This window comes from Carlito syrichta, unplaced genomic scaffold, assembly GCF_000164805.1.
Source record: "Carlito syrichta isolate Samal-C Ts95f unplaced genomic scaffold, Tarsius_syrichta-2.0.1 Scaffold304855, whole genome shotgun sequence".
NCBI lineage: Eukaryota > Metazoa > Chordata > Mammalia > Primates > Tarsiidae > Carlito > Carlito syrichta.
The window spans coordinates 166586-178557 of NW_007248951.1; the positions used below are offsets into that span (position 1 = coordinate 166586).

Here is an 11972-nt window from a genome sequence, read left to right on the forward strand (position 1 = left end):
TGATCCCTTCTCTATCCTGGCTTTCTACCTATCAGGCCACTAATTTTCATCTTCTCTATCAGATCTTTCCTTTTTAGCTCCAAATTGAGGCTTCATAACAGGTTGTCAGTTTCAGCAGGTTAGCTCCATATCAAAACTGTCCAACAGAATCACCTGTAAGGATGAAAATATTCACTCTCTGTGCCATTCAATGCAGCAGCCCCTAGCTCCGTGTGGTTACTGAGTAGTTGAAATGTGGCTAGTGTGACTAAGGAACTGAATTTTAAATTTTATTTCATTTTAGTTAATTTATATTGCTACACATGGCCAGTAGCTACCATATTAGACAGTACAACTCTAGACTGTCTTACTAAGTGAGCTATTCTAGACTTTAAAAAACAGCTTTATGCTTATGATATCCTGATCTTTATCTATAGCTCAGACCTCTCTGCAGAGCTCTAGGGTTATATCCATCTGATAACCTGGAGAAGTCACAAGCATGGAGGGATCATAACTGTTTTTTTCTCAGCTGCCAATACCTCAGAGAGTGATACCACCAGTCACTCAGAAGCCAGAAACTGAGAGTTGTTCTTGATTTTTTCCTTCTTCCTTACCATCTCACATCTAAATCATAAGGAAGTTCCACTAATCCTACCTCCAAATTACATTTGGATCTCCCAACTTCCTTATATCTCCACTGCTACCATTTAGTCCAAATCATCATTTCTTGCCTGAACTACTTGCACTAGCCTTCTTGTATACTGAATTCAGCTTTAATCCATTATCTGTACATCATCCTAATAATTTCTCCCAAGACATAAATTGGATCATGTCATTTTTCAGTTTAAACTTCTTCAGTAGTTTGCCATGGCTCTTGGAATAAAATCTAGAATTCTTGTCTTGGACTTCAAAGCTCTGGGCCCAGCTCTCCATTCAAGCCCATTTTACACTGTTTCTCCTACTTACACTGTGTTTACATGGTGACAAGTCTACCCCTTGTCAAGTTGGCACCCACACATATCTCCTTAAGCCATACTTCACTTCCAGTTAAAGGCAATAGCAAGATAATAGTCAAACCTAACATATGCAATTAATACAGTGCAACTATCTTGTGCACGATTGAAAATACACTAACCCTTCCCCAGAATTCAGTTTTCAGAATTTCAACATTCGGGATTTTAGTATTAGATTTTTTAAAGAGTTAGGTTCTTACTCTGCTGCCCAGGGTAGAGTGCAGTGACACCAACATAGCTCACTGTAATCTCAAATTCCTGGACTCAAGTGATCCTTCCACCTCCTTCCATCTCCCAAGTGGCTAGCACAAAAGAGACGTGCCACCACGCCTGCCTATTTTTGTTTGTTTGTTTATAGAGATAGGGGGGGTCTCACTATATTGACCAGGCTAATCTCGAACCCTTGGCCTCAAGTGATCCTTTCGCCTTGGCCTCCTAAAGTGCTGGGATTACAGGTGTGAGTTATTATGCCCAGCCTGGAATTTTAAAATCTTTTGGGATTGTGGTTTTTGAGATTTTTAAACATAAGGGATTTTTATCTGTCCAGATTTCGCTTGAGCCCAGTAGTTTGAGGTTTGAAGTGTTATTTACACGCATATCTTTCCCTATTATACATGAAAATAAATTTATAACTATGAAAATAAAATATTTATAGACTGTTTAGACTCACCCTGTACCCCAGGGAACCCTGGTACTACACTTTGGGAAATGCTCATCTCAGGACCTCCAACCCCTGTCTGCTCACTCCCATCCCTGGCCCTTCCTACCTGTCCTACCTGGATTCCTCAGGTGTAGGACCTGAGACACAAACACTTAGAAGTAATAAAACTCACTACTCTGTGTCACTTAAATATATATGGAATCTCATTGATAAAAGACTGTAATCAAAGCTAATACAATGTGTAGGTTATGAATGTGGATTCTGGAGAGGACTTGGATTTCAATCTCAGGTCTCCTACTTGCTGTGTAAGTTATTTCACATCCCAGATAGCTCAGGGGACAGTTGTGAGGACTGAATTAATTAATATATGTTCTGGGCTTCGAATATCATCCAGGACATAGTAAAAGCTAATTTAAGTATTAGATATTACTGTAGGTGGTGAGTTTTGGCAGTGGAAGTACAAAGAAAAAGTTGATGAATGTATTTGGCATCTGTTTTTTTGGGAAAAAGTTAGCCAGAACATTGTGGGAGTGTATTCATACTTATTTCATCTTGTGGTAAATATTGTATGTATTTATTATATCAGGGCATTAGGGTTTTCTGAATCAGGTGGGCAATATAGAATATTCAGTGATTCAAGATGGCTTCTGACTGTAATTTATGAGGGAGACCCAAAAAACCCCGGAATTTTCTTTTGGCGGGAAGGCCCCTTATGGTACAGGCTTCTCCCTCTAGGCAAGTGTTCTAGGAACCCATCAGCATCAGTGTACCAGTTAACATTGTTGTAAGAGGCAGCATTCAGTTTCAGTGAACTTATTTTTGAGATTCTTTCAATGGTTTTGCCTATTTCTTGCTGGGTGATTTATGAAAACACCTGCCCACATCGCGTTGAGTTTTCAGCAGTTTTTGATCAAACTGGCATGACCCCCATGCCCCATCCTCCCTATTCACTGGATCTCACCCCAAGTGACTTTTTTTGGTTTCTCTAGATGAAAAAAATCTTTAAAGGGAAACGCATTGCTCATGTGGAAGAGATGAAACAAAACACAGCAGAAACACTCAACAGCATCAAAATTGACAAGTTTAAAACTGTTATGAGCAGCGGAAAAGCATCCTGATAGTTATGTTGCTTCAAACAGAGTATTTTGAAGGTGACTCAAGTTTAAATATGTAAGAATACACAATTTTTAATAAATTCCGTGTTTTTATGGTTCCCCCTTGTATTTAGTAAATTTTTTATTCTATGCAAATTTGAGCATGATACTTCTCTATCCCCCAAAATTCTCACAAATGGATTGCTCATGTAGTTTTGTTTTTTGAGTCAGGGTCTCACTCTGTGCCGCGGCACGCTCACAGCCACCACAGCCTCGACCTGCTGGGGTCAGGCAATCCTTCTGCCTCAGCCTTCCAAGTAGCTGGAACCACAGGCACAAGACAGTATGACTGGCTCATTTTTTAATTTATTGTAGAGATGAGGTCTTGCCACGTTGCCCAGGTTGATCTTGAACCCTTGGACTCAGGCAATCCTCTTGTCTCCACCCCCCGAAGAGCTGGGATTACAGACATGAGCCACCGTGCCTGGCCTTCATGAAGTTTATCTTTATTTGAAAAATGAATATTTTCACTCAATATTAGTGAATATTGGGAACAGTACAAAAGTATGTGTACATCCCAAATGTTTTGAAGTCTTTCTGTTGTGACAGAGTACAACAGGTATTCCTAAAATAAATTTCAAGATTATCAAATTATTTAATACGTTTAATGCTAACATAACAACTGTTTCCCAGATGATAGTAGGAACAGTATTTTTTTCCAGTCTCTATTTTGAAATAACTCAAGTATCAACTATATTACTTTAAAATGTCCTTATTACATTTAACTGAATAACATTATCAATTATTATTATGAAGGCTTACAAAGGAATGGCACAGCTATATTTAGACTTTTCCATTCTAATTTTGAAACCTAATCAGAAAAGACATAGTTCAGACAATGATAATCCATTAAATGCTCCTCCTCATTGTTAGGCTGTCTCTGTCATGAAAACCACCAGATAAAGGAAAGGTGTTCAGCTAATACTGAAAACCAAAATTCCTTTTTTTTCCTTTTTAAAAAATTTTAAAGTTGTGGGGTACAATTCAGGGTTAGGTATACAAATGTTCATTATGCAGGTACCCTTGTTGATGAGGTGTGCCAAAAACCAAATTTCTTTAGAAAACAGTTGAACTTTACCAAAGTCAGATATTTTTTGGAAAAGTTGTATATACATTGGAGACAAAATGATCAACATTACTTCCTGAGGCTATTTTAACAGGTTCTAAATGCTAAACAAAAATTTCATGCTATGATCCAGTATATAAGATTGTCAGAATTTCTTCCTGAAGCACTTTGACAGCCTCTACGAGTGTGAAATTTCCTAATGTGGTCCTAATGGGAAAAGGCTTAGAATAAGAACCAGGATCCTTGACTTCTACTCCAACTAATAAGCTAAGTGAACTTAGGTCAGTATTTAACCTTCCCCAGTTCACTTATTTGTTCATTTGGGAGAATCAGAGTTTCCTGACCTACTTCTGTATACTGTAGTCACTTTCAAGATGCTGCTAGAAATTTCCTGATACTATTTAAACATTTTCAACTGATTATTTCCTCAGCTAACCAACATTTTTACTATCAATATTTCTTGGCATGCAAGGTAAATCTCCCAACTCAACAAGAGATAGTTGCCACTTCACATCTCACCACCTCATGCACACTCATGTTGTTCCTGGTTTGACTTTCAAAAATCCTCATTGTCATAGCTAAAGAATGGACCTACTCTATCTGAGTGTCTGATTGCAGAGCCCAGCCCAGACAGACACACATCCCAAGTCTCTGCTCCATCTGTCCTGGAGGAAGCTGACTCTTGAAGGAAAGCCAAAGTGGGTCTGATGGCCCAGCCATCTCCTGGGATTTTCAAAGGAACTGGCCCAACTGGAGAGGCTGCCCTGGTGACTGTGGCTGGAGGGCTCAAGGCTTCTGGGTAGAAGGACATCTGGGCATCTTCAGGAGCATAGCAACAGCTTGAAAGGCTCTTCACCTCCTGCACATTGTCACTGTATTTCAGGGCAGGGGGCTGGTAGGCCTGGTAGGACACTTTGGTGGTAGTGGTGATCACTGTCTGTAGGGCGGGGGTACCTGGTGGGGGCGTGGTGAGGTACCTGCAAGCGAACTTTGGCTTATAACAGGGGCGAGTGGCCACAGCCTGCAACTGTCCATGGTCAGCCCTCTCCCCAAGGCCAGGTTTTCCAAGAGCTGGTTTCCAACCATGTTGTTTACTGGCGAAATCAAAGCTTCTCTCATAGCTGCTGTATGAATTGACATTATATTGTAGGGCATTCAGATGAACCCAGTCTGTATCATTAGGGATACTGGTAGAATCTTTACAAAGGGTGGGATATGGGCTTGAACTTGTATAACCAGGGCCTGCCAATTCATAGCTACAAGGTGGCCTAGGCAAATAGATTTTGGGATTTGTATATTTCTGAAAGGGCAGCATTTTGTCTCCTTGAAAAGTGGCCAGGTCACAGGTAGCTTTGAAAGCATCAGAGTCTGGGAAGGAAGGGCAAGGCTGCCCTGGAACAGGGAAGCCAGTGTCAGTAACTATATCAAATTGCTCTGGGTTTTCCAGGGAAAGTATGTTGTTGAAATATCCACTGCTGTCTTGATGTTCTTCTGCCTAAAAAAAAGTTACAAATATAGACATATGATATGCTAATTGTATGGACAACTTCAAATGTGGCAATAGCCAACCAAGTTAGAGGAAACAAACTTCCAGTTGGTGGGCTCTGTGCTGTGAACATTGTACTACTCAGGTACTTGATTTGAGCACGTGGTCTAGGGGTTGCTAAGTCTGAGCTCGCTCAGGCATGAATAGTACACTACCAAATGAGAAAGGCCAGTGGCAGCCAGGCAGGATGGGTCTGAGTGGCTCATGGTCCTGTTCTCCCCCAGACTGTGTTCACAGTCACAGAGACTCATGAACCACATGAGTTCAAATCCTGAGTCTGTTCCACACTAATTAAACAGTTACTTAACCTCTTGAATGCCTCATTTTAAACATGGGGCTTAAAAATAGTTACATCATCATAGGGTTTTTTAAAACCATTAAATGTGTGAAACTCTTAGATCAGTGCCTGGTACACAGGAAGTGTTCGATCAGTGTCAGTTTCTGTTATTCTCACACTAATACTCCACCTGCTTGGCATGCTTTGGTTGAAAAGCCAAATAGAATCAAGTCACCCAAAGAAATGTTATCTGTTCCTGTGTAAATAGTGTAAAATGACCCTCTCAAGGATGTACTGTTAACTCACTGTTGGTATACACATACTTTTCATTTCTTTCTTTCTTTTTTTTTTTTTTGGAGACAAGGTCTCACTCTGCCACCCAGGATGGAATGCATGATCACTGGGTACTGTAAACTCAACCTCCTGAGCTCAAGGGATCTTCTCACCTCATCCTCCCGAGTAGCTGAGACTACAGGCACATACCCCCATGCCTGGATAGTTCTTTCTTTATTACTATTGTATAACCACCCTTGTATTAGGATGTCAGCACACATCATGACTATCTTACTGCCTGTAGCTATTGTTTGTTTGTTTTTAAGAAGAGGAAGAAATTAGAAAGTCTATCCAAATGTTGATTTAATAATATTTTGTTGGATATATATAATATTTACATAAAATAAACCCTCTGTAGTTAATGTATGAAGTTTGTATTTCACATAGTTATCAGTAAGTCTTGTGATGAAAATGAACACAGACAACAGTGTAATGTCAGCTCTCTGTTACCTCGGGTTCTCGAATTCTCTTTTTCAGGGGTTGGTAGAAAGAGGCCATTTGTCTCTTGATGGCACTTCTTCTAGCTTCTGTCTCTGACTTGCTTTCTGGTCTTGGGTGATCGTGGACTCCCTTGGCCTGTGTTAAGAAGAAAGTGAGTCATACCTTTGTTCCTCTAAAGGCAGCTGACAATGTTGGCCAAAAATTGGTGTTATTCATGCCTCTCCCAAGATCCCAAGTGTTTTGTTTTGTTTCCAAAATGATAGAGGAAATAAAAATCTTCAACAGGTAAGACAGCATCAATTACAGACATCTTAGAAGATGACCTGCAATCCTTTCACCCTATTAAATGAACTGTAATCATAGTTTGGTTCATTATCTCTAGACCTTAAAGAGCACACAGTAAGTGAGCTAATTCCTAGGTTCCTGCGAGGTCCCTGGGGAGCGCCATTGCCTGTTCTGGCCATGGAGTTGAATTTTGTTTGGTCTAGAGTTCCTGTGGCACAGGACAGGTGGTTTGGTCTTTATGGTCTGATGAAAGCATCCATCACAAATTGTGTTCTCGCCTAACCTACCTGAAAAAATATCGAGTTGCCATCAAGCCGCCAAAAGTTGGTTACAGGATATCCGCTGTGTCCTCGGCAAGGAATCAACTCCAAAGCAGCATGACAGTTGGGGCATGCTTTCTCTGTAAAGCCCAGAGGAGAAAAATATCAACAGCCCTGACCTCAGACCCTTGAGAAGGAAGAAAGGGGAAACTCGTCGGGAACAAAGAGCTTCGGACTCGAAGGCCGCCCTCACTCTGCTGTTTCAGCCGCGCCTTGTCGCAGATGGCGGGCCGCAGCTGCAGGCGGGAGCCGTCGGGCAGGGTGCAGGCCCGCGCACACACCACCACGCCCAGGCATGACTTCTTGAGGATGTGGCCGTTGTGGTTGTTAGTGTTGCGCATGGCCCAGCCGCTCAGGTGGCGCTGCGCCTTCTTCTCCTCGCTGCCGTAGATGAAGCGCACGTAGCCATCGGGCCACTCTTGGAAGCAGTCGAAGAGGGCCGGCTCCTGCGGAGGGGGGGGGGGAAGGGCAGGAGGACCCGGGTCAGACGTATCAAGCTCGGACGGCGGTATCGTGCTCTTAATTTTCTCCAAGCACATAACAGTAAACATGCGTTCTTTTTAAATCCAGAAACGTTGGCTAAGCCCAAAACTATGCAGTCCCAAAATGCCACTCATCCTGGCTGTGCATCTTTCTGACAATAGGATAATAATGTTTATATAAGGCTTATCTTCTAACTACAATACATGAATTAATTCATCTAGCCTTCACAGCATATGCAGACGATTATGCCTATTTTATAGAACAGGACATGAAGGTCAGAGAGGTGAATTGACTTGCTTTAGGTCACACAGCTAGCAAGACCTGATGCTAGGATTTGCGCCCCGACAGTCTACTCCAGGGCCTGTGCTTCTTACCACTATGTTATACCACTTCTTGGGGGTATTTTAATGTTGAAAACATTTTAAAGTTAAGTATCAAAGTGCCAGGGAAAAAAGTGATCACTGAAATGCAACTTCACTAGAAAACGTCTTTAAGCAGTGCATTTTCTTCATAATCTCCTGGCTTTCTCTCCCAAACTTGCCAGTCACCTCAGTGGTGACACCCAGAGCAAAGTTGGAAGAGTAAGAACAGCTTCCCTCCCAACTCCCAACTTCGTTCTCCAAGTTTCAAAGGGCCCTCTAATGAAGGACCTAGCCATGACAGTAAGCTGAGAGCTCTGGGGTGTTGGGTAGCCTGCCTGGCACTGGACTGCTCCCCAGAGCAATTTGGGATTGCCACTCTCCTCAACCAAGAGCCACATGGCTGAAATAATGAGTTACAGCTAAAACACTGAGCACTGCTTTAGTGTTCGTATTTGGGAGTGTTTGTCTACTTTATACATTATACTGCAATAAGTGCCTCTTTTGTATGTTAATATAAAGAATCTAACATAAAATTTCCCTTTACTAAGTCCTTATATTTTTCAGATACTCTTTAGGACAGCGGTTAGTCAAGTAGGGACTGTGAGTCAAATCTGGCCTGCTGTTTCTTTTTGTGTGGCCTCAAACTAAGAATGGTTTTTCACATTTTTAGATGGTTGGGGGGAAAATCAAAAGAAGAATTTATATTTTGTGGCACATGAAACTTATATGGAATTCAAATTTCGGGGTCCATAAGAAAGTCTAGTTGGAATACAGTCATTTTCATTGTTCCAGATATTATCTAAGGCTGCTTTCATAGTATGATGCAAAATTGAGTATTTGGGACAGTGACAGCATGGCCTTCAATGCCATATTATGTAATATCTGTAATCCTCACCACCACCTTACAAGATGGGCATCCTTACTCTTATTTGATAAGGAAGTAGAGGTTAGGTAGGTCACCTCCCACAGTGGCATAGCTGGGATATAAACAGAAGACCTGTAACAGCCAGGCCCCAGTGGCTTTTTAGTATGAAAAAGGCTCAGAAGAGTATTATTGCAGAAGTAAGCCATGTACATCTTCTCCCCATTCCTGCCACTCAGTATAATTAGATCAAATATATGCAAAGCCAAAGTATTCTCTGTTGGACAATTCAGACTTATGTATGTCATTAATGCTGCACATTCTAACAGTAATAAGTAAATGGGTGCTTTTTATTTCCAAAACCACAAGGATATTATTGAAATCATTATTATTACTGTTAGGCATTATTTATCTTTTCTCTGAAATATTACAATTGACATAAATCAATACATCAACTTAAGATAAGTTACAAATAAAATATATAATGATGTACTATCAACTCTAAGCTTATACTAAATGCAAATATCTTTGTTTTAAATATATTTCAACTTAAGGATGTTAGTAACAAATTGACAATCTTCCAGAAGACAGTATTTCTTTAGCACTGCCTTAAAAGGGTATAGCCGAGGCCCCTGTGCCTCATACCAGCTATGGAGGTAGTGACCCTGGACATGAAGCTACAGAGACTCTATTTTGAAAATCAAAACAAGAGCAGAGGATGTCCAGGATTGAATTTCATTTGTTCTAAGGTGTTGGCATGTTGTGTATATACACATGCACACACATACTGAATCCAACAGTAGACCTGGTGGAGAGTTTGAGATGGTTATCTCATTCCAGCACTTGATGACAAGTAACTAGCTTGAGGCTAAGGCTAGTTCCTCAAGGACGTCCTCAAGGTCATATGTCCAGTTTAGCACTCTCGCTCAGTTAGCCAGAGCAGGAGATGTAAAATTTCTCCACTTTTCTTTCTGTGTCCCAGTATGCCTGTCCCTTTTGAGATGTTACACTCATACTCCCTACTTAAGAACCAGTCTCCTAAACAAAATCATATTTACATGGGAAGACTAGAAAATACTTGAGAGATGAGCCATGACTGCATTGTTTGGATGTGACTCTTTCAATCTTTTCTAAAGTGCAAGATTATATTGTTTCCTATGAAGATTTACAAGGACAGAAGTCAGCGAGAATGACACACACTGTGGGCCATTTTCACAAACAGGTACTGTGCAGCTCTAAAGTAGACAGACTTAAAAACAAACAAGTAAGTCACACTTACTATAGATGTGTGGATCCAAAAGAGTGTGATCTCTTTGAGAGGATACACACTCTTGCTAATGAATCGCCGTTCACCTGAACACCCATCTGGCACATACCAGATGCTGAATAAATGCCGTGTTTCATTTCCCTGTGCCCCAGCATTGTTGGAACTCCACATTTGCAAATGCTTGGGAAGCTACTTCTATTCTCTCTCTGTCTCTCCCACACCCAAGACTTTAAAGTTACTCCTCAGTTTTGGTCCAAACCAGTATGACTAAGCATAACTGCCAAGTTAATTTCCTGGACTTGGGTCCCAACCACTTTTGCCCCCTTCACATGAAGCAAAACACAACAAATTCACCCCCAAAGAACCACAGTTTCCTTGTCATTAGAGAAGAGGTAAGCTTTGGGTAAGAATGGTCTGCTAGTGTCACTATACAGCTTTCTCCTCCTCTCACACCACCGTTGACATCTGAATTAATCGCCCAAGTCTGGCTACTTTAGATTCAGGTCACTAGATTCAGTTTGCAGTTGCATCTCACAGTTTTGCTACACGAGACAAAATGGTATTTACATCTGCTGAGATTCCTCCCATACCTTTCTCATTCACTTGGATTTCAAGTGAATGGACAGGGAGCAAGGTGCCTGATTTCTACTGGAAGTGGAGGGACCTGGGTACTACTCTTGCCTGAGGATGGGGATGCAGAGCTGGAGTGACATTTTCCAAGGTGCATTTTCAGACAAGTGCAAGAAAACTGCCAAGAGAAGACATGCTCCTAAACCCAACTCTGGGCTTTTATAGAGTCCAGAGAAGTTCTCTCACATTTCCTCATTTGAGAGCTCTCAGAAACTCAGAAGTGTGTGTGTGTATGTAGTCTGTTCAGAGTCTCTGCAAGAACGGACTGTCCTTCCCCCTCGCTGGTGGTCGGCACCAGGATGGCCTGTACACACTGGCTCCACTCACCGGAGGCATCTGCGGATCGTTGATGTCCCAGTTGAGCTGCATCCCGTAGGAGTACACACCACCCACCGGCTGCAGCGCCTCTGCCTGCATCTGTCCTCTTTTATCCAAGATCCTGGAAGATAGAAGAAAAAAGGGGAGGTGCGCCAGGTGGCTTTTTGAAAAGAAAGTAGAGTATGTGTGAGGGGGAGGGAGAAGGGAGTCAAGGGAATAGAGAGGAGAAAGGGATGAAGAGAGGGAGAGACAGAGAGACAGAGAGAGAGAGACAGAGAGAGAGAGAGAGAGAGAGAGAGAGAGGAGAGAGAGAGAGAGATTGAGAGAGAGAGAGATTGAGAGAGAGAGAGAGAAGAGATTATTCAGAATCCTGAAGCTGGGGACCCTGGTGATGAACCCGGGCGGAGCCCTGTCCTCAGCCTCGGTGCTGAAAGGTCTCCACCCGGACGGACGACAGCATCGGCTCCTGGCCCCTGCCTGCTCATTTATAAAGAGACAACTTCCCAGCGGCTCCGCCTTTCTTCGCCTCTGCCGCCAGTGCTCACGCTCCAGGGCCAGTCATCTCCTTCCCGACAGACCCAGAAACGGAGGGGGAGGTTAAACTGAGCCCTTGAAGTGAAGAGCAGGGGGCAAGTTGGAATGTCTCATGTAAGTTGAAACCCCGTTTTGTTTGTTTGTTTTTTCTTCTAAACGCACCCAGCCTCCGTGGTTTCCTAGGGGGCTTAGGGTGAGGCGTTTGAAACGGGTTTCTAGCCTAGTCCCCTGAAAGTCAACACTTAATCCAGGAGAGCATGCTGCACGCCCTGGCCTGAAGAGGTGCGCCCACACCTCCTAGCTAGGGGCTAGCGCCCCTCGGGCCTCCACGCCCAGCTCTTGCTGTGGCTGCAGTGAATGGCCGGGAGTCTACACTCGGGGACGTCCGAGGGGCGCCAAGCGACCCCGCATGCTCGCGGGCCTAGGTGTGCCCACTCTCCC

The 11972-nt window shown here is 42.7% G+C and overlaps 1 protein-coding gene across 1 annotated transcript; it reads right to left on the reverse strand.

Moving 5' to 3' along the window:
* Positions 1-3860: 3860 nt before the first annotated feature.
* Positions 3861-11099, reverse strand: GCM2 (glial cells missing homolog 2). Its single transcript, XM_008061007.1, has 5 exons — positions 11007-11099; positions 7269-7521; positions 7043-7155; positions 6480-6605; positions 3861-5368 (listed from the first exon to the last, which is right to left on the reverse strand). The coding sequence occupies exons 1-5, from the start codon at positions 11094-11096 to the stop codon at positions 4430-4432; spliced, it is 1521 nt and encodes a 506-aa protein (XP_008059198.1). The 5' UTR covers positions 11097-11099; the 3' UTR covers positions 3861-4429.
* Between the last annotated feature and the right edge of the window lie 873 nt (positions 11100-11972).